Below are 23,472 nucleotides of genomic sequence, written 5' to 3' on the forward strand. Positions count from 1 at the left end.
CTTTTTCTCCTGAGTATGGCAATAGCATATATGTGTTTGTAAATTTCTGTTTGGACACATGGCAAGACTCAGAAGGGAAGGTAATGGCATGCGGCTCTTTGTACAAGCTGTGTGGAGAACATCTAAATAAATTTTAAAACATTAAAATTCAAGGGAAGTGTGATATATCTTAAAACAATCTTTGATACACAAGCCGGGTTGTGTGGGGCAGGTTTCACATTGGTAAGTTGTGTCCTTTCTTATCCCCTTTTTGTAGCATACTCTACATCGTTTCTGGGACCTTCCTTTCTTTCCAGTGTGGGGGACTTCACTCGGAAAATGTTGCCCTGGTACAATTCGCGAGGCCTCGCTTCCAGAAGTACTAGGGCCCCCCTGTTCCTGGTTGCCAAAAATAAGGGCCTTTATTACTACCTCTTGGTACTCCAGGAATGTCCCCCTTTGGCCTGCAAATCGATGTAGTACAAATGCGTTGTACAGTGCCATTTGTATTATGTGTACAGCTAATTTTTTATACCAGAACCTTGTTTTTCTCATGGCACTGTAAGGCTTCAGCACTTGATCTGACAGGTCGACCCCCCCCATGTACCTATTATAATCCACAATGCAGTTGGGTTTTGGGGTTTCGGTACTTGTGCCCCGCACTGGGACAGGGGTGCTGCTATGGTCATGCACTGTTGTCAAGATAAGGACATCTCTCTTGTCCCTATACTTGACACACAGTACATTGTCGCTGCATAATGCCCTGCTCTCGCCCCTTCTAAGTGTTTGCCCAAGCAGCGACCTAGGGAGGCTTCTATTATTTTTACGTGCAGTGCCGCATGCCACAGTACTTCTGGAAGCGAGGCTTTTGAATAGTGGGACGCTGGTATAGAAATTATCCAGGTACAGGTGGTATCCCTGGTCCAGCAGTGGGTGCACCAAATCCCACACTATCTTCCCACTAATTCCGAGTAAGGGGGGGCATTGTGGGGGGTCTATTTTTGTGTCTCTACCTTCATATATCCTAAATTTGTGTGTGTACCCTGATGTACTCTCACACAGCTTGTACATCTTCCCGCCATACCTTGCCCTCTTACTTGGCAGGTACTGGCGGAATTGGAGCCTCCCTTTGAAATGTACCAGGGACTCATCTATTGAAATGTGCTTCTCGGGTATGTATGCCTGGGCAAACTTGGTACTAAAATGGTCTATTAGGGGTCTAAGTTTATATAACCGGTCATAATTGGGGTCATCCCGGGGTGGGCACTGTGCATTATCCCTATAATGGAGAAACCTAAGGATCGCTTCGAAGCGGGTCCTTGACATAGCCACACGGAACATTGGTGTATTGTATAATATGTCTGTGTTCCAGTAGGACCTAATCGTGGGCTTCTTCACTAGCCCCATGCACAGTACAAGGCCCCAAAATATAGCCATTTCATTTTTATGTACATGGGTCCACTTGCGGGGCTGGGCATAATTAGAGGTGGGGTTTTGCTCAATAAATTGTTGGGCATAAACATTCGTCTGGGTGACCATTAGATTAATTAAATCATTAGTAAAAAAAAAATTAAAAAAGTCCAGCTCTCTGAACCCTGCTGAATTGAATTGTATTTTTGGATTCGCTGTGAACTCAGGGACCTGGGGTACGTAGTTTTCAGTGGTTGTCCATGTGGGGTCAGAGGACTCGACTACTGCAGTGGGAGTCCTGCGTTTCCTTCTCGGGGGTTCATCAGAGTCACTAGATGATGAAGAGGATGACAAACGGAAATTTGTCTCATCCTCGCTAGCAGACTCAGTTTCAGAGGCCAGAAACGCGTATGCCTCCTCGGCAATATATGTTCGGTGGGCCATAGTTTTATTGGTGTATGTATTTATGAGGTGCTTCAACACGTGTGGGGTTTTGTAGCACTGACAATGTGCAAATGCACTGCAAAAATTATGGTGTGCGAATGCACTGAAAAATTATGGGGTACAAATGCACTGAAAAATTATGGTGTACAAGTAACGCACAGAAAAAATTATGGGGTACAAATGCACCGAAAAATTATGGGGTACGAGTAACGCACAGAAAAAATTATGGGGTACAAATGCACCGAAAAATTATGGGGTACGAATAACGCACCGAAAAAATTATGGGGTACAAATGCACCGAAAAATTATGGGGTACGAGTAACGCACAGAAAAAATGATGGGGTACAAATGCACCGAAAAATTATGGGGTACGAGTAACGCACAGAAAAAAATTATGGGGTACAAATGCACCGAAAAATTATGGGGTACGAATAACGCACAGAAAAATTATGGTGTACGGATAAGGTACAGAAAAATTATACGGATCACAACACACAAAATTAGGTGGTGACTACAGGGAGGGTGATCACAGCACAGATGACCACAGGGAGGGTGATCCCAGCACAGATGACCACAGGGAGGGTGATCACAGCACAGATGACCACAGGGAGGGTGATCCCATCACAGATGACCACAGGGAGGGTGATATAGGCAGGGGTGACCACAGGGAGGGTGATCCCAGCACAGATGACCACAGGGAGGGTGATCACAGCACAGATGACCACAGGGAGGGTGATCACAGCACAGATGACCACAGGGAGGGTGATCCCAGCACAGATGACCACAGGGAGGGTGATATAGGCAGGGGTATTGTGGTGATCAGCGCAATTTTACACAGCCTAAACTCTAACACAGCTCTGACACAGCTTCTCCTTCCAAGGCTCTAACACGAGTGAGAGGGTTAGAGCCCGGGAAGAGAAGCAAAACATCCCTTTTTCAATAGAAAGGCTGTGATTGGTTAGTCAGGACTGACTGACCAATCACAGCGATCGGCGGGGCGGGACCACTCTGATTGGTCCGCCGGCGCACTGACACGATCGGCTGCTGTCGATGACAGCAGCCATCTTTACTATGTCGCCTTGTCACTTGACAAGGCGACATGACACGGCGGGGACGTACCGGTACGGCAAGGTGCGCGAACTACCCCGCTGCCGTGACGTACCGGTACGTCTGCGGGCGGGAAGGGGTTAAAAGTGGTGTCAGCATGAAAATCCCAATACCAATATCTCCGAGCATGACCTTCATTATTTTAAAGGTCGAGGTACAACAGGTAGAAATTTAGAGATTGCGCTGAGTGGAAAAAAAATGTGGATTTCAGGGATCCCTTACTTTAAATATTAATGATTGTATTCAACCATTCCTGGGTCACATCACATATTATTGCAGTTGAGGACAGGCAGCAGTTAGGCTAGAGCTTGCGGTAGAGGGGAGTAATATCAGGCAGTGCTGGGGGTAGGGAGAGGGCATGTTCAGATTGCAGGAGGGACAGTGCTGCGCTATTTACACTTTTCTGTTCCGTGTCCCATGGGCGAATCCCCCAGCCCGCAACCCCACGCCCCTCGTCCGCACTGTTGTGTGTGAGCGCCCGCGAATAATCTATTCGCCGTGGACGCTCGCACACAGTGGCTGCACATGCGCATAACTATGCGCAGTTGCAAAGCATCGCTCACCTGCGCGCAGACACGCAGGGAAGCGAAGGAACCTGAATAAGGCCCTATGTGCATGATGCCATGGGTAAATAAAGTATAACGCAAACTGACATATTTTTCACCAGACAAAATGTACTAATTATAATACCACATATGCCGAAAGGGTTTGTTATCATGTATGTTAATGTATTCTGATTACGCTTCAGGTTTATTTATCAGGAAAACACAAATTAACTAAATATAGAAAAAAGGGAAAAATTAATGTAGTAACGAGGGAAGGTTGGCCATTTTAGCAGACCTCATCTGTTCTCCACTTTCAGAATAATTGCCCATTCAGATTCAGGTGCAGGGAACGCAGCTGAGTCCTGCACGGCCCACTCGGGAAGAAATTCCTTCCTCTTAAATTTACAAAGGTGAATCGCAAACAATCACAAAGTCGCTGGAGACATGTGCTTTGTCTGCCATGATTGCTGCACTCCCCAGCCCCTCCTTTATGGTGTAAAAACATCAAAAACTTGTGTGGGCCAGAAAAGTCCATTTAAAATGACATCACACTGTTTTCTATAGGTGAATCGGGTTCAGTGTGAAAGGTACCAACCCAGTAATGAATAGGTAATATACCGGTTCCGACATGCGATATGAAAGGGGTTTAGCTTGCTCAGACCTGTTTAAGAAACGTTTTAAAATACTGTGTCAGAGCAGGGTTTGTGATGTGAAAGCAGTATAAGATGCAGATCTTTTTTTGCAAAAACAAGCCCAGAAAAATCGAACTATTTGCATATGTAATAACAGTTGCAATCATTTAATTGTAACGGTGTCTTGGCATGTCTGGTAATGTTCACTCTCAGACCCGACAGCTCAAGTACATCAAGGACATCTTTGCAATAGTAGCGCTTGCTAGAATTGCTTTAAGACCTGTACTTGTCACAGGACTTGTGGTATATGACAAGACATTTGTTTGAGTAAGCGCTCTTTTGGCCTGTAATGTGTCTGCAGACATAAGCATGCACCACTGAAACCTGACTGCTGATAGAATTTACAATTTGACAAGAACTGCATATTGATAATTTGGTAAAACAATTTTCTTAATTTGTTATTTGACTAATACCCCTTTCCCACTGCAGGCTTTACACGTGTAAATGCCGTTTTTTTAGCCTTTTTAAACGGCTAGAGCTGCAGTGGGAAAGCTCCAGGTTGCTTTACACGGGTAACAAATACCGTTTTTTGTTACCCGTGTAAAAAGCAGTGTTTTTAACGTGTAAGAGCCGTTTTTTCGGCAGTGGGAAAGGGGTAGCCCTTACACGTTAAAAAAAAAACGGCATGGGGTCCCCCCCCAATGCCGTAACCAGCACCAGGCTGAAGGAGCCGGGGCTGGTATTAAAAAAATCAGGAAACCCGACAAATAGGGGTTCCCTGATTTTTTACAACCAGCCCCAGGCTCCAGGTCCGGGGCTGGTTCCCAAAATACGGGGGACAAAATGACTAGGGGTCCCCCGTATTTTAAGAACCAGCCCCAGGCACAACCAGCCGGCAGGGTAATGCCACAGCCGGGGGACACTTATGATATAAGTTCCCGCGGCCAAAGCATTAACCCTACCGACCAGTCAGCCTGGCCAGGGGCCCTGGGGGAGTGGGGACCCCCCCAATAAAGGGGTCCCCCCCCTCCAGGACTTACCTGACCAGGCTGAAGCCTGGTGCTGTCCTCGATGCCCCTGGGCGGTGGGCATCGAGCTGATGGTATGGTGTAAAAAATAGAATAAAAACCATTGTCTTTTACTGGTGAACTATGAGTCCCAGCAAGCCTCCCCCGCAAGCTGGGACTTGGAGAACCACAAGTCCCAGCCTGCGGGGCATTAAAGGGCCCGCTGGGTCTTGTAATTCCACAGTAAAAGAAAGAGTTAAATAAACACACTGACACACGTGAAAAATAAAAGTTTAATACATACATAACACATACATACTGATACTTACCTATCTTGAGCCCGTAGGTAGCCCTGGTCCTGATGTCCTGGTCCGTGTCGGCGTCTGTATCCATGTCGGCATCCCTGTCGGCGACGGCGTCGGCGGTCCGGAGTCCGAAGAAATCCATTTGGGAAGCTGTGGAAGGAAACCATACTCACCTGTCCCAGCGCGACGTAGTCCAGGTAAGGTCTTTGCAAAAAAAAAAAACCGACACCCGAACCAAGCGAACAGGCAGAGAGCCGCACGGTGTGTTTACATCGTGCGGCTCCGCCCCCGAATGCCGCTATTGGCCGCCTTGCGGCCTAGCGGCCAATCAGGAGCCGCTAGGCCGCAAGGCGGCCAATAGCGGCATTTGGGAGGCGGAGCCGCACGATGTAAACAAACACACTTGCGTCTCCGTCAGTCCGGTCTGGTTTCGGGTGTCGGTTTGTTTTTTTTGCAAAGACCTTACCTGGACTACGTCGCGCTGGGACAGGTGAGTATGGTTTCCTTCCACAGCTTCCCAAATGGATTTCTTCGGACTCCGGACCGCCGACGCCGTCGCCGACAGGGATGCCGACATGGATACAGACGCCGACACGGACCAGGACATCAGGACCAGGGCTACCTACGGGCTCAAGATAGGTAAGTATCAGTATGTATGTGTTATGTATGTATTAAACTTTTATTTTTCACGTGTGTCAGTGTGTTTATTTAACTCTTTCTTTTACTGTGGAACTACAAGACCCAGCGGGCCCTTTAATGCCCCGCAGGCTGGGACTTGTGGTTCTCCAAGTCCCAGCTTGCGGGGGAGGCTTGCTGGGACTCATAGTTCACCAGTAAAAGACAATGGTTTTTATTCTATTTTTTACACCATACCATCAGCTCGATGCCCACCGCCCAGGGGCATCGAGGACAGCACCAGGCTTCAGCCTGGTCAGGTAAGTCCTGGAGGGGGGGGACCCCTTTATTGGGGGGGTCCCCACTCCCCCAGGGCCCCTGGCCAGGCTGACTGGTCGGTAGGGTTAATGCTTTGGCCGCGGGAACTTATATCATAAGTGTCCCCCGGCTGTGGCATTACCCTGCCGGCTGGTTGTGCCTGGGGCTGGTTCTTAAAATACGGGGGACCCCTAGTCATTTTGTCCCCCGTATTTTGGGAACCAGCCCCGGACCTGGAGCCTGGGGCTGGTTGTAAAAAATCAGGGAACCCCTATTTGTCGGGTTTCCTGATTTTTTATTACCAGCCCCGGCTCTTTCAGCCTGGTGCTGGTTACGGCATTGGGGGGGGACCCCACGCCGTTTTTTTTTTTTAAATTCTCCCCCCCCCCCCCCCTATCTTTACACTGCTTAAACGGGTTTTTAAACGGGTAAGTGGGAATGTGACAAAACAGCTTTTAAACGGTAATTTACCGTTTAAAAGCTGCAGTGGGAAAGAGTCTTTATGGCTCTTACCCGTTTAAAGACCCGTTTAAAAAAAACGGGTCATTACCCGTGTAGGCAGTGGGAAAGCAGCATAAATGGACTTACTGTAGCCTGCAGTTTATGTATTCCAGGGTACAGTAGTTGCCCTTTTAAGAATTTCTCTTAATTATGTTTGATTTGCATGAACATCTTTAATTCTTAAACTTTTTAATCCTTTGAGTGCAAGTATATATTTGCTGACTGTTATCTTTTCTGACTTGTACCTCCGGTTTAGACATATATTTTTGACAGCTACAAAAATGTAAAAACTCTTAGCTCATATAAAATAAAATGCTGAAACTTTGACTACGGTAAACTCTGGTTGCTCTGTTAGCTTTCATTTTTGAAACGTGAGCAGAATTTTTATTTGAAAGATAATGGCTATATGCAGTCAGTCTCGCAATCTGTACACATTACTGCTGTAGTCTAGTACTACTCTAGTTTAGAACAATAGAGCGTAAATTCTCATTCACTCTCTTGTCATCTCCCGCCTTGACTACTGCAACATCCTTCTCTCTGGGCTACCTCTCACCCGCCTCGCACCTCTCCAATCCATTCTTAACGCTGCTGCTAGGCTCATCTTCCTCTCCCGCCGCTCTACCTCCGCCTCCCCCCTCTGTTTATCTCTTCACTGGCTCCCCATTCCTTTCCGAGTTCTCTTTAAACTCCTCACCACCACCTACAAGGCTCTCTCCTCCTCCACAGCTCCCTACCTCTCTTCACTGATCTCTATCCACACTCCCTCCCGTCCTCTTCGCTCCATCGCTGACCGCCGACTGACCTCTCACCTAATCACCTCCTCCCACTCCCGTGTCCAAGATTTCTCTCGCGCTGCCCCCCTGCACTGGAACAACCTCCCGCCACCCATCAGGCTATCTGATTTTTCGACTAGCCTATCCCTCCTCCTAACCTCTTTTGATCCTCCTATCCTGCCTCCGTTCCCCTCCGTTCCTACTTATCCTATTGTATTTCGTTCGTCCACCCACCTATTTTTAGTATGTTAACTCTTATGAGCAGGGCCCTCCTTCCTCACGTACTCACCCTACCTCATTACCTCACCTGTGCTCCTGTCCTGTTCTTCCCTTCCTCTACTTCATCTTCGGTCTCCTTGACTATTTTGACACCTACTTCTGAACTGATGCTGATTTTAGTTCTACCAGCTATACCCCTATTTATACTGTATCTTTCTACACACCCTGTACGTTACCTTGTAATTTGTTTTTTTTTGTTTGCTATGTACGGCGCTGCGGACACTTTGTGGCGCCTTATAAATAAACGTACTACTACTACTACTACTTATTAAGGTTTATTAGTGGGATAGACACATTTTACATTTAACATTAATTTCATGGTCATCTCCTTGGAGAGTCAAAAATATACTAGCTTTATTTAATTTTACGAATGCTTGGATATTGTAAAATTTGGCTATTGTTTACAAAAAAGTTTTGAAATTCTGTTTTAGAATTGAATTATTGCCATGCTACTTCCTGCAGTGACCTAGCCAGAAACTATCTTAAGGCCCTTACACATTGGGAGATTTTGAGCTAAAAGCAGCTCAGTTTTTTCCTTTTGAGCTTTCAGCTCAATAGACGCCCAGTGTGTATGGCCTGGCGATGAGAGCTGATGCGCGATCCCACATCATCGCCAGCCGCCACCGCTTGGTTACTGTTATTACCAGCAGATGAGCAATGGGAGGAATGGCTTTCCATAGCACCCTGCTATTGAAAGTCGTCCACCCCCTGGGAAAATTGCATAGAATGGCGAAAATCTCTCAGTGTGTATGGACCTTAAAGGGGCCTACAAACAGGGTGACACTGCTTAGTGATCTGAGCAATGTACGCTCAGCGCACAGTGCTGTGTCAGGCGTTGTGTGCTGAGTGATCTGTCAGGGCCAGTGTTCTCCGAAGTGTACACTAGCCCTGACTGGTGATTAACTAAATGTATTCAACATGCTGGATATTATTCATTGGGTTATAGCGATGCGTGGGGCCACGCATCACTATCGCTATGGCTACTACACACAGAGCGATGTAGGGGCATTTTCTAAGCAATCTAGTGAGATCGTTTAGAAAATGCACTGAAATCAACACCGTGTGTAGGCCACTTAATGATTGACACACACGTGTCCATAGGCCTAAAATGTCATAAATTGGTCATAAAATGTGTTCTGATCTTCAACTAAGTCACAACAATAGACAAACACAGTCTTATTAAAATAATACCAGACAAACTATTATGTTTTTATTGAGCACCCCATATAAACATTCACAGTGCAGGGTGGAGAAAGTATGTGAACCCTTGCATTTAATAACTGGTTGACCCGCCTTTGGCAGCAATAACCAAAACCAAATGTTTCCTATAGTTGCATATCAGACCTGCACAACTGTCGGGAGGCATTTTGGACCATTCCTTTTTTTAAAAACTGGTTCAGTTCAGCTATATTCTTGGGATGTCTGATATGATTCGCTCTTTACAGGTCATGCCACAGCATCTCAGTCAGGTTGAGGTCAGGACTTTGATTGGGAAACTCCAGAAGGCGTATTTTCTTCTGTTGAAGCCATTCTGTTGTTTATCTACTTCTGTGCTTTAGATCATTGTCCTGTTGCATCAACCATCTTCTGTTGAGCTTCAATTGGTGGACAGATGGCCTTAGTTCTCCTGCAAAATGTCTTGAGAAACTTGGGAATTTGTCCAGGCCCTGAGGCAGCATAGCGGTAGCAAACCATGATGCCCCCTCCACCATACTTCAAAGTTGGGATGAGGTTTTGATGTTGGTCTGCCTTGCCTTTTTTTTCTCCACACATAGGCCCTTATTCAGATCTGATTGCAGTAAAAATTTGTTTGGAAAATGGGGAAAACCATGTGCACTGCAGGTGGGGCAAATGTAACATGTGCAGAGGAGTTAAATTTGGGTGGGGTGTGTTGAAACTGAAATTTGAATTGCAGTGTAAAAATAATGCAGCCTGTATTTACCCTGCACAGAAACAAAATAACTCGCACAAATCAACTCTCTCTGCACATGTTACATCTGCCCCACCTGAAGTGCACATGGTTTTGCCCATTTTCCAAACAAATTTGTACTGCGATCAGATCTGAATAAAGGCCATAGTGTTGTGTGTTTCTTCAAAACAACTCAACTTTGATTTCATCTGTCCAAATAATATTTTGCCAGCTTTGGAACATCCAGGTGCTCTTCTGCAAACTTCAAATGAGCAGCAATGTTTTTCGTGGACCACAGTTGTGTCCTCCCATGAACTCCATTCTTGTTTATTGTTTTATGTATCGTATCGTAGATTTGTCAGCAGAGATGTTGGCATGTTCCAGAGATTACTGTAAGTCTTTAGCTGACACACTAGGATTCTTCTTCACCTCATTAAGCATTTTTACAGGATGGCCACTCCTAGGGAGCGTAGTAACAGTGCTGAGCTTTCTCCATTCATAGACAATTTGTCTTACCATAGACTGATTTAACATGAAGGCTTTTAGAGTTACTTTTGTAATCCTTTCCAACTTTATGCAATTCAACAATTCTTAATTGTAGGTCTTCTGAGAGTTATTTTGTACGAGACATGGTTCATATCCGGCAATGGTTCTTGAGAATAGTGAACTCAAAACTGGTGTGTTTTTTATAGGGCAGGGCATTTTTAACCAACACCTCCTTTCTCGTCTGGATTGGACTACAGGTTGGCTGACTCCTGACTCCAATTAGCTCTTGGAGAAATCATTAGCCTAAGGGTTCAAATACTTTGTCCACCCATACTGTGAATGGTTACATGGTGTGTTCAATAAAAACATGAGAACATATAATTGTTTGCGTGGTTTTAGTTTAAGCAGATTATGTTTGTCTATTGCTGTGACTTAGATGAAGATCAAAACACATTTTATGACCTTTTAGAAATCCAGGTATTTCCAGTGGGTTCACACACTTTTCCTTACAACTGTTTGATGCATAAAGGTTTCAGAGATATGGTTTGTGGTCATGGAAACCACTTCTGTACATTTTACCAGCTGATCTGAAGTTTGCATGTACTATAGATGAAGGATAGCCTTTAGGATATACTGTATCCTAATTTGTTGCCATGGGAATGTATCTAAAGTTCTAAATTTAACTGCCAACAAGTGTACATGACACACAAACAGTAAGCAAGTTTTCTGCTTTAAGTCCCACTGCCAATCGAAATCCACAAGATTTATGGACTTTTTCCTAACATAATAGATTTAATATAAGTTATCTGCTGGTAAGCCAATCATCAATCTTTTCAGCCCATATCCCCACCACTGATACATATTAACAGGTTTTCAATTCTTAATTTACAAAAGCTTGATATAATAATTAGTAGACCTTTTTCAAAGTCTGCAGCAGCTGTAGAAGATTCTGAATGCTTTTTTTATGTACTTGATAAGAGTAATATAACATTAGCGCCTCCAGGAGCAGACTTATTGTGACATGGAGACAAGTTGGACCCCTTTCTGATGCCCTCATCAGTTTATGCACCCTGCTGACTTGGACTAGAAAGGTTTTTATAGGGAGGAGGAGGGGGGAGTAATGGATGGGGGAGGGAAGTGGAGTAGATCCGCACTGGTATTTATTAAATAAGTGAAGAAGGTGATGAGCGATCTGTAAATAACTGACTAAATTCCTAGTGACAAGGAACAGTGGGTCCCAGAGCACTCAGACAATGTATGTCATGTGGTGCCTCTGTACGGGACAGTCAGTGGTGCACCCCGGAGTGATGATTGTAGTTAAACAATGCCAAGGGAGGAGGAGGAAAAAAGAAAACTCTGGGTGGGGGCACCCTTGTATTACAGATCAAGAAGGATTATTCAACAATAAAATGTAGTTTTTATTAGGTATGCTTTAAAATACATGGGTTCCTGTACTGAAGGAAATTAAATATAAAAAGCGCAGCAAAAATATGAGAAACATATAGAGACACTGGTCAGGCTCAAGGCATCGGAAATCCTCATTAATCCCCTGATTGACACCAGGTTGTGGTCTGTTTGTGGTGGGGTAAATATTAAATCATTGGATTTTTCCTGGACCAGTTGTTTGTCTCGCAACAAGGCAGGGATTTGCAGCAGTATGTCATGCAGTTATGGAAAATAATGTGCTGACTTATGGGAGCATGTGAATAAGTGTGGTATAAGTGTGGTATATAAGCGGTACAGCAGGTAATGAAAAAGTGAAATACAAGAGAAGGAAAGATCCACTGGTCGAGACCTGAAGAGACCCCACCGGTGTGGTATCGGGAGGCCGGAATGAAGTCTGCTGCTGTGCCGGGTATGTATGCGCTCGCTGCTGGCTGCTGGTGTCCCTGCCTGGAGAAAGCCGGTCACGTGTGTGCACCACGTGTCCCGGCGGAGTCCTCTGACGTACGTTTCGCTACGCTTGGTCACAGACCACAACCTGGTGTCAATCAGGGGATTAATGAGGATTTCCGATGCCTTGAGCCTGACCAGTGTCTCTATATGTTTCTCATATTTTTGCTGCGCTTTTTATATTTAATTTCCTTCAGTACAGGAACCCATGTATTTTAAAGCATACCTAATAAAAACTACATTTTATTGTTGAATAATCCTTCTTGATCTGTAATACAAGGGTGCCCCCACCCAGAGTTTTCTTTTTTCCTCCTCCTCCCTTGGCATTCTTGATTAGCCAATTTGCTCTGCTAGACAGCAACTGCTGGAACTACACAGGGGGGGTGGTTTAGTTTTTATCAAAATCATTAATGATCCTGCATTTTTCTTTGCAGCCGAAAGCACCGCAGATTAAAGCCAAACAAGAAAAGAAGGTCATCCACCCTTACAGTAGAAAGGCAGCTCAGTTGGCAAGAGAAGGTCACAAGCAGGACAGGAGGGATAAGTATGTACTGTAGATTCCGCAAATTTTCTGGGTTCTGGCTGCTTTCTTTAGCAGCAGCCTGTGATGAGATGTGTTTCTAGTAGGTTAGTTTTGTGCACATTCCATGACATCCCTTGTGTCTTCCGCTGCACATAGTGCAAAGGTTGTACTTCTGGGAAAGACCGCTCAAGACCCATGGGATCTGTGGGAAAAACCAACTGGTCCGTTTCATACGCCAAAAAAAAATGTCCCAGCAATCTGAGAGCGGAAGTATCGGCTTATATGCTTATCTTGTATGTGCCATTTCATAATTAAATAAAGTGTATATAAAATGTTCATTAAAAGCCTAATTTGTTTATTTTGGAAAAAAAAATATACATTACATTATTATACAGTATATACATTCATGACATCTGTTTTTAATTCCCTTAAAGGGTAAAGAATGAAAAAGCCTTGAAGCTAAGTATGATTGGTAAGTTGTTGTTTTTTTGTTTCCTTTTTGTTTTTTTTATATTTAATAAATATATTTTTCAGGAGTCTGTTCACAGGTTTGCGTGCACCCTGTGCGTGGACAGGACGGGCAGCTGACAACGCTGGGCGTTCCCATGGGCGCTTATACGTGCCGCCTCCCCACTCCCTCCACCCGCACTGTTAGGTGCGAATGGGACAGCGAACTTTCAAAACATCGGTCCTTCGTGTGAACACACAGAGGACTGAAAAAAAACAGAATATAGGTGCTGCACTAGTCCTTCAGTGGTTATGAGAATTTAATATCGCAAAAAATTAGGAATACCAGTATACAGATGGGGCAGGTCCCATCTTGGCAGGGGATGGCGCTGGCGTCGCCAGCCGCCATCCCCCGCCAGCGCCATGGCGATGGTGAAAAGGGGACGCGCGCGCACGTCCCCTTCCGACGGCGCTTCCATCCGTTCCCCCGGGTCCCCGCCGGCTGCCCGCATCCCCCCAAACCCTGTCCGTCTCCCTGAGGCGGAGACGGACAGGGCGCGACGGAGACTGAGACGCACGCGCGTCTCAGTGTATTCGCTGGTGCGGATGCTGGCGGGTCGCCAGCGCAGACGTTCTGCCGATCCGCCAGCCAGGATGGGACCTGCCCCATCTGTACTGTATCCCAATTTACTATTTGTTTCTGATTGTATGCCATGAATGGTCTGTATAATACCAAGTTCTATCTGAAATGTGTGCAGTGTAACTGAGCTAAAATATATGCCTGTCACATCTTTTGAGATTGCTCAATTTAGAGTTTACTGCACAGCATGAGACAAATCTGCTTTCATGCTAGAACACAGGAATACACTTACTAGCTGAATGGATAGCTCATTGATGGCAATTATGGAATGTTTAGGCAGCCTGCCATTAATTCATGTCAGTGTCAGCTGTGCATCAACCAGTGTTCTAGAATGTTTCTTCTACAGGCAGAACCCGTTATAGTACTATATTATGTACTGTCCTGTATCAGTAGTTTATCCTACACTTCAATAAGTAATATAGTATATCTAGTGTTTGCAAAATTTTAAACCTGTTGACAAAGGTAAATGAAGAATTAGTGCGCTTGCACAAGAAAGTGTTACCATTTGCAATGGAGATGTACATGTGTTTTCATCCTCACAGGTGAGAAACTTCAGTGGTTTCAAAGTCAACTTAAGCCTGAGAAAACGGAGTACAGCAAGCAGGAGACATGTGAGCTAATTGAAAGGTAGTGTTTTTTTGTACAATTATACTATTTATAACATTATTATGTATTTAAATATTTTTTTTTGTGAGAAATGATTATTCACCATCACTTTTTTCCCCTCCTATTGTGAAATATATGTTGTGGGATTATAACCAAAATGATTCCTGGAGCAGGAGGTCATGTAAGTGATTTGCATTTAAAAAAAAAAAAAAATAGAGATCTTCGGGCATCCTGCACGGCCGCTGATCTCCAGTGGCACTACATCCTGCCCCTTATGCACAAATACCGACTATCGTTTTTGTTGCTTTATAAAAGTCAGTCACCGATGATGAAATGTTATTGTAAAATGGATATGTCTAGGAGCAACAGCAGCTCAACTAAATAGTTGTAGGTCACGTAAGCTTACAGAATAGATTACCTAGTTCTCAAGCACTTAGGCCCTTATTCTGATTGAGTCGGACAGCTACGTGTTCGGTCGGATGGCCGATGTATTGTGTTTGAGCATGTGCAGAGGCGTTTCTGTGCATGTGCGAATGCCGCGCACGTCCGAATACAGCGTGAATTCCGTACAGAAAATGATCGGTCGGAACAATCGGAGCAGGTTGTGAAGAGGGGTGTGGAGGGCTGTTTGGGCTCATTACCATATGCATATGCCCCACGTTTCATGGGCGTTCCCATGAAAACGCTTGGCGTACGTATGGTAATCTGGCCGTGACGCATGTGTTGGGGGTGGACACAGCTGCCGGATTCCAGCTGCCCGCCCATATCCATTCTTTCACACGGAGAAATGTCAGAGTGGTCAGGTGCTCTTGGAGCTGTCTGACCGCCCGGTCCATCATTCAATGGTCGGCGACCATCGGAGGATGGGGGAGGTTCCCACAGATGGGGGAGGTTCCCACATGAAACATCCACTCGCGGTCCGTTCGCTCGGCGTCTTACTGCATTCGGACAGTGTGAGCGATCCCTATGGTAGGCGGGGCTGAGAACACTCGGTGGACGTCCGAAAATACGAGTCAACTAGAATGAGGGCCTTAGGGGTAGATTTATTAAGCTCGGTGAAGTGATAAAGTGTCTGGTTTTTATCACCAGCCAATCAGCTCCTACCTCTCTTTATTCAAACCAAGCCTGTAACTTCACAAGTAGGAGCTGATTGGACAGTGCTAAAAACCAGACAGCTTATCACTTCACCGAGCTTAATAAATCTACCCCTGAGTTTGCAAACATAGTGGTGGCTTGTCTGCAATTCTCACTACTGATTTCTTAACTACCTGTGCACACAACATCCACACAAGAAGTGTCCATCAGGAGTTTTATGGGTCTCCATCACCAAGCAACTACAAAGCCCTAAAGCATGAGGGGTAATGTAAAGCACACCACCATTGCATTGTGTGGTAGAAGACTCATTCTCAGGATTGATGAATGCTGCTCCACCATCTGGCTTTTGGGGTGACTTTATGGTTGATAATGATGTCAGGACAAAACCACCTGCCAGAATGGAAACTTTATAGTTTGATGGATGGGAATTGATTTGTCTCAAAATGTATTACACAGTTTGGACATGTACCCTAAGTCTAACAGCACACAGTGACATTTTATAAAATTGTGTGCCTAAAAGGCAGCAGTTTGGCATAATACTGCTCCCATTCACAATGAGAGCTCAATCACCACCAACGGACACTTCTAGAGACAGGAATACAGATCAGCCTATTCCCGGGCACATCAAGGACCAGTATGGGAATCGGATAAGCCCATACTAAAGTATTTGTGGGGGGACAAGTAGGTTATAAACTAAACATTTAGAAAAGGTTAATTGTATGTGGGAAGTTCCGATGTTCCAAATCACTCAGGCACAATGCTTGATAAATAACCAGCAGTGGTCAGAATGGGTGATAACAGCTCAGCATTCTCCAGTAACACAATCCAAACCAACAGTTTCCACAGCAATCTTTAGCAGAATGTCACTTCTTAGGCCAGTATTCAATGGTACGGGGAGCGAACGGCATTTTGAATTCGCCGTGATTCTCCAGGTCCCCGTTTTGCCGACCGCCCCGCTTCCAGCCTATTCAACTGGTCAGGGACTCCCTGCCCCGGACCACGAAATTCCAACTACCTGGCGAATGGAGGACGGTCGAAGGCAGGGGGATGGCAGCCTCCCTGCCAGCGCCGCACACAGCAGCAGGGGGGATGGCAGGAGGAGGGGGGCTGGCGGGAGGTTTCTGTGGCCGGACAGGGCAGGGCGGGGAGGTTCAGGGTTCTGCGCTGGTCCCGCTCCATGTATATGTAACCCCATTGAGAGATACACTCATCAAATAAACCCCATCAAAACCCCATTGAAATACACCAGCGAATTGCAGCGACTATGAAATGGAGAACTGGCCGGCACTCACTGTTCACTTTCGGTGAACATTGAATACAGCGAATATCATTTTCGGAGAAAAAATTCACTGTTTCACTGAAAAACAGCCCAGTTCATTGAAAAAAATGGTGAATCAAGAGCATTGAATACTGGCTTTAGCCTAGGAGCAAAGAGAATCTCTCTAAAGCTGTGTACACATGGTGCAATATATTGCTCAATGTCGCCTTTTCATCAGTGACCAGAAAAGGAGGGAAACCGCTCCTGCGAACCATTAGGAAACTGAACACGGGAGCATGCACCCAATTTATCGCTGTAGCACAAACAAATCTCTGGCGATATGGTCGCTCAGTGACCATATTGCCATCGATATTGCACTGCCTACACAGCTTTAAGGTGCCCATACACGGTACAATTATTGTATACAATTTGGACTAGTTTGCATCAGTGTTGCAATGCAATGAGATGAGATCTAGTACAAAAAGTATGTGCAGCACATACATTTTGAGCTGTGTGATGAGATGTGTGACTGGAGCTTGCATCTCATCACACCCAGCAATTGTACCGTGTATGGGCACCTTTAGTTCTTTTGACAGCTCTGTTTATACCCCCAGGATAGCAAGGGTGTGTTCTCCTTTCTTCTGTGTCTCAAAGTTTTAAAGTATGGAAATCACATCTACAGTTTTCAATCAAAGTGTATACATGAGACACAGAGACCAGATTGCATATTTAGTGTTATACTGTAGTTAGAGTTTTTGAGTATGAAAATGAGGCATAGCTATAGGTTTTTTTGAGTATGAAAATGAGGCATAGCTATATCACTTTGTCAGAGACCTCCGTTTTTGACAGTATGTACTGGCGGTTTACAGTGTACACAATCTTTATAAACGTCTTGAGCAATCGTCAATTGTGAGATATGGGAATTGTCAAACATTGACGCATTCTGGACACCGACTAAGGCATGGTCCAGTTTTTTACTTTGAAGTCTACTTATTGGAAGGATGTTTGCCTGGAGAAGCATTGATCGAATGGATTGTTACAGTCAGCACCTGAAAATGTGCGTACTAGGGAGGCTATGTATATGTAATGTTGTGTCTCAAAATAAGCTAAAGGATATGCCTTTATTTAAAATTTCATAGTCACCTCAAGGAATTTCTGGGGCCACCTTGCACCTAATAGATTGTGTCTAATAGATGACCTAGGCTGTGCACACCCACAGACTCCACATCATAAAGGTATAATTTGACCATCCCTCCTGAACATCCAAATTAAGAAGGAGTAGAATATGATTTGACTCATGGGTATTGAGGCTAGATATATGATGTAGGACGTGCCAGAGGCAATTATCATTGGTTAGAGTGTTGTGGTGGGACTTCTTGGTTATGAATGTGAAGAAAATATTTTAAGGCCATTATTTGCGCTTCAAGGGGTGTATTTTCATAAACATCTTGTTCTTGTAGCTGATCAGGCTTTGTTCTTTATTTTATTACTGAACAATGCAGTTTGATGATGTTAAATCTTACAAGCTCAATAACAACATGACTAATGCAACAGCCTCACTTAATAACTAAACCTCATTTAATTAGATTTGCAATTATGAGAGAAGATGTAATAAACTATATGAGCAAAAGTGTTTGTCGATACAGTTGTTTCAATTAAACCTTTTTGTGAAGCACCTAGTTGTGATACAAAATTAGTTATTCTAAAGAGCTCAGTGACTTCAAGCATGGTACTGTGTTATGATGCCACCTTTGCAAAATAAATTTCATCCCTGCTGCATTTTATGTGGCAGATGTTAATGAAGTGAAAGCGTTTAGGAACAACAACAACTCCGCTATGAAGCCAAAGACCAGAACGGGGACAACCACTGCTATGGCGCATGGTGCATAAAAGTTGCCAATGCTCTACTGATTCCATGGCTGAAAAGTTCCAAAATTCCATTAGTGTAAGCACAAGAAATGTGTGGCGGGAGCTAAATGGAATGACTTTCCATCGCCAAACAGCTGTATGAAGAGACTCTCCTCGCCAAGGTCAATGAGAGGGTTTGAGATAAGCTGCTTACTGTATCTCCACTGAAGGGCAATCTTAATGCTTCTCTAAACAAATACATTTTGAACAATGCTATGCTTCCAACTTTCTGTCAACAGTTTGGAGAAGGAGCTTTTCTTTTCTAACATGACAGCATGGAGTGTAAACACGTGGTTGATGAGTTTTGTGTGGAAGTACTTGACTGACCCGGACCGGTACCTGACCCCAACCCCATGGAGCACCTTTGGGATGAATTAGAATGGAGATTGCGAGCCAGGCCTTCTCATCCAACATCCGTTGCTGACCACCTAAATGCTCTACAGAATAAATTGACACATAGGGCCTTATTCTAGTTCACTCTTTCTGACAAAATCCTTCTTAAGGCCCCCTTACATTTGTCCGACTTGTCATAACGACAAGTCGGACCCAATTGTCCCAGCAGCTCCCCGGGAGGGATCACATGTGATGGCACTTCATGTGCCAAGTTTTGCATGTGGTAAATCGCATGCGATTTATCACATGCCACTCCCGGGGAGCTGCAGGGACAATGGGAGCGGGGGACAGCAGCAGGAATATGCCCGCAAACAGAGAGTGGGCAGGGGGGGGTCGGGGTGCAGGGAGCCGGGCAGGAAGCCGCTGGGCAGGGAGCAGGGGGGGCGGCGGCGCAGAGTACCAGGGAGCCGGGCAGGAGAACATGATGCAGCAGCAGCACTTCCAAAAAAAAAGAAAAACCCCATACAAACGAATAGGAAGCCATTGATTGGCTGAGACCTCTTAGCCAATGAGCGATTGGCTGAGAGAGGTCTCAGCCAATCGCTGATTGGCTGAGAGAGGTCTCAGCCAATGAATGGCTTCCTATGCGTTTGTATGGCCCTTTTTTTTTTTTTTTGAAGTGCTGCTGCTGCAGCGTCTTCTCCTGCCCGGCTCCCTGGTACTCTGCGCCGCCCCCCCTGCTCCCGCTGATGCTGCCCGGCTCCCTGCGCCTGACTCTGGTAGGTCCTCTGTTGTGGGGGAGCACGGCTCCGGGCAGCACATAAGATTTAGCAAATCTTATGTGCAGCCCGTCCGACCTCCCATCTCCGATCCGATGCGCACGGGGCCGCGCATCGGGCCGGAGGGGATGTCACCATATGCAAAATCGTGCCCAAATCGCATAATGTAAGATGGACAAAACCATGTGCACTGCAGGGGGGCAGATGTAAAATGTGCAGAGATAATTAGATTTGGGTGAGTTATTTAATTTCTGGCTGCTTTATTTGGTACTTGTGTACTAGCACGGCGCCCCGATAATTAGTCGCCCGATTTTTTAATCGCATCGCATGCCATACATCCGATGGCATGCGATGCAACGCGATTTTAACTCATATCCGATATTAAATTGTATAAGCACCCTAATGGGTGCTTTTAAGCACCATAATGGGTGCTTACAATGCTTGGTACTTATGTAGTAACTGGGCTGCCGATTTTTTGATTGTATGCCTTAAGTTAAGGCATACAATCAGATGCGATGCGATGCGATATCGCATCGCATCGCATCCGATATCGCATCCGATATCGGATGCGATGACCCGATTTTTCCATAGGAATCAATGTTAAAATGATTCCTATGGAAAAATGGGTCCTTTTCATACCCCTACTATCCAAGTGGGCATGGAGTTGGATATAAACCTGTGGCGAGCGTAGCGAGCCACCGAGCCCGAAGCGTGGCGAGCGAAGCGAGCCCCGCGAGGGGACGGTATTCGTCCCCTCGCGGGGCTCGCTTCGCTCGCCACGCTTCGGGCTCGGTGGCTCGCTACGCTCGCCACAGGTTTATATCCAACTCCATGCCCACTTGGATAGTAGGGGTATGAAAAGGACCCATTTTTCCCATTGAATTCCATGTTAAAATGGACTCAGTCCATTTTAACATTGATTCCTATGGAAAAATCGGGTCATCGCATCGCATCGCATCCGATCGAATCGCATGGTCGCATGCGATGCGATGCGATCTCCCGATCCGACCCGATTTAGAAATCGGCAGCCCAGTTACTACATAAGTACCTTATGCTTAAATGCACCCCCACGCCACCCCCCAAGTATAAATGTGAACCCGAAGCGTGGCGAGCGGCGGTCCTACGACCTTTTCATACCCCCACTATCTACGTCGGTGTGGAGTTGAGAACAGAAAGTGTGGCGAGCGCAGCGAGGCGAGCGGACGCGGATGCCTGTGAAGCCCGTGAGGGGACGCGGATACCTGTGAAGGGATCCGCGTCCCCTCGCGGGGCTCGCCACACTTTCTATTCTCAACTCCACGTCGACGTGATTAGTGGGGGTATGAAAAGGTCGTAGGACGCGTACCGCCGCCGCTCGCCACGCTTCGGGTTCACGTTTATACTTGGGGGGGTGGTGTGGGGGTGCATTTAACCATTGTAACCACCCATTAGGGTGCTTATACAATTTATAATCGCATGGCATTGTATGCCATATACAATGGCATACAATTTTAAAATTGTATGCCATTGTACAACATCGGCCGATATCGCGTCGCATCGCATACCATCGCATGCGATATGGTCTGCGATGCGATGGGCGCTTTGCTAGTACACAAGTACCCTTTATTTTTACACTGCAATATAGATCTCACTTTGAAGTAAAACCCAACCCAAATCTAATTATCTCTGCACAAGTAACATCTGCCCCACCTGCAGTGCACATGGTTTTGTCCATCTAAGAAGGATTTTGTCAGAAAGAGTGAACTAGAATAAGGCCCATAGTCCCACAGAAGCACCCCAAAATCTTATGCAAAGCCTTCCAAGAAGAGTGGAAGCTGTTACAGCTGCAAAAGGGGGACAAACTCCATATTAAAATATATAAATTTGAATAAAATCATTCCTGTTAGTGTAATGGTCAATCTTCTGAATACTTTTTTTTATTTATTATTTTTATTTATTAACAGTTTCTTATATAGCGCACACATTATTTACAGAGAATAGTTGAACATTGCAATCTATATTCCCTACCACGTACACACAGACATTCTAGGGTTAATTTTGTTCGGAGCCAAATAACCTACCAGTGTATTTTTGGATTGTGGAAGGAAACCGGAGTAACTGGAGGAAACCCACGCAAGTATGGGGAGAATATACAAACTCTGCACAGTACTTTTGTCCATATAGAGTATATAGTACTTAATCTCAAAAGTGGGTCTGGAGTGGACAATCTATTTAAAATTGTGCTTTTTTTTTTTTAAGTTTTATTTTTTATTATGCCTTCACCTATAGATATTAATCAGTATATGCTACAAATAATTTATTGTTGACTCTCATTACTCTGAACATTACGTTTGTTAAAAATAGTGTGTACAGTTGTAAAGTACACAGATTTGTCAAATGTCTTCATATTGCTTACCCAGCCTGATCTATTCTGCACCTGGAGTATATTTAAACAGCTCATTGTGCAGGTTCCCAAAACTTTGCTCAGCATCCTGTGTAAGTAGTATTTCCATAGCCAGCACCTTATTTATTATTCTACTTACAGTATTAACAGATTCTTATATAGCGCACTCATATTACAGAGAATAGTTGAACATTCACATCAGTCCCTGCCTCAGTGAAGCTTACAATCTACCACATGTACACGCGCACACATTCATTCTAGGGTTAATTTTGTTCGGAGCCAAATAACCTACCAGTGTATTTTTGGATTGTGGGAGGAAACCGGAGTACCCGGAGGAAAACCCACGCAAGTACGGGGAGAATATACAAATTCCGCACAGTTAGGGCCATGGTGGGAATCAAGGCCATGACCTCAGCGCTGTGAAGCAGTAATGCTAACCATTACACCATCCGTGCTGGCCAAAATAGAAATAGAATTGACTGTGTCTACGTTAAGAAGGTAGTACTTTAATAATAATTGTCAGACTTTAAGAAATAAAACATGAGGATATGGCTTTCTGTCAGTGTAAGAATGTTCTGCGTCTTAAAACATTTTGTATAGTGTACACATCAGAAAACCATGTTTTGTTATATTTAGTCCATGCAGTTTAAAGTTATGGATCAGAATGTTTTTTTTTTTTTTTTTTTAATAATGATACACCTTTACATATCTTTGTTTGGAAACATGAAACTGGGTCAAAATTTGTTCTTTCCTTGACTCACACACCCCAAACCACACACTTTCCTTTGAGCACCTATCACTTTTGATGTCCACAAATGTAGGATAAGACCAATTAGGACAGCTGATAGGTATCCGATCTATAGCACCTTTCACTACCACAGTGTCCTGAACACTTGGGGTATTGTATATTAGGTCAACAATGTGTAGGTAGACACTGGAAAAGGTCAACACATTTAAAGGTCTACTTGAGTTTTTAAAAAAAAATTGCCAATGTTGATGACTAAGCACGTGGTACCCCAATTAGTGTACTGTTTGCCATGCTCTGAGCCACTTTAACGAATCCATGTGCATGGTAAAGTATCAAAAAGTTAAAACAATTTTTGTTTAAAAAAAAAAAATTGCCATGAAATGCATCTTGACCGTATAGACTTTTTAGCCACGTTGACATACTGTATGGTGTAGTCCTTGACATTGTCTATCAGCCATCTGGGTACTGAAGACTCGATAACTACTAAGGAAGTAGACAATGACTGTATTATATGTAGAAGTGGTTTGCAATACACATTAAGTATTAGTT

At 44.8% G+C, this 23,472-nt stretch overlaps 1 protein-coding gene across 2 annotated transcripts in view; it reads left to right on the forward strand.

The window, feature by feature from the left end:
- TMA16 (translation machinery associated 16 homolog) overlaps positions 1 to 23,472 on the forward strand; it is a 91,355-nt gene that overhangs the window by 35,640 nt on the left and 32,243 nt on the right. For both annotated transcript variants that reach the window (XM_083172787.1, XM_083172795.1), the window contains exons 2-4: positions 12,638 to 12,747; positions 13,161 to 13,198; positions 14,356 to 14,440. In XM_083172787.1, the coding sequence (XP_083028913.1) occupies positions 12,638 to 12,747; positions 13,161 to 13,198; positions 14,356 to 14,440 (233 nt within the window). The remainder of the gene's footprint in view (positions 1 to 12,637; positions 12,748 to 13,160; positions 13,199 to 14,355; positions 14,441 to 23,472) is intronic.

The sequence above is a fragment of the Crinia signifera genome, chromosome 1 (assembly GCF_055691185.1).
Source record: "Crinia signifera chromosome 1, ASM5569118v1, whole genome shotgun sequence".
NCBI lineage: Eukaryota > Metazoa > Chordata > Amphibia > Anura > Myobatrachidae > Crinia > Crinia signifera.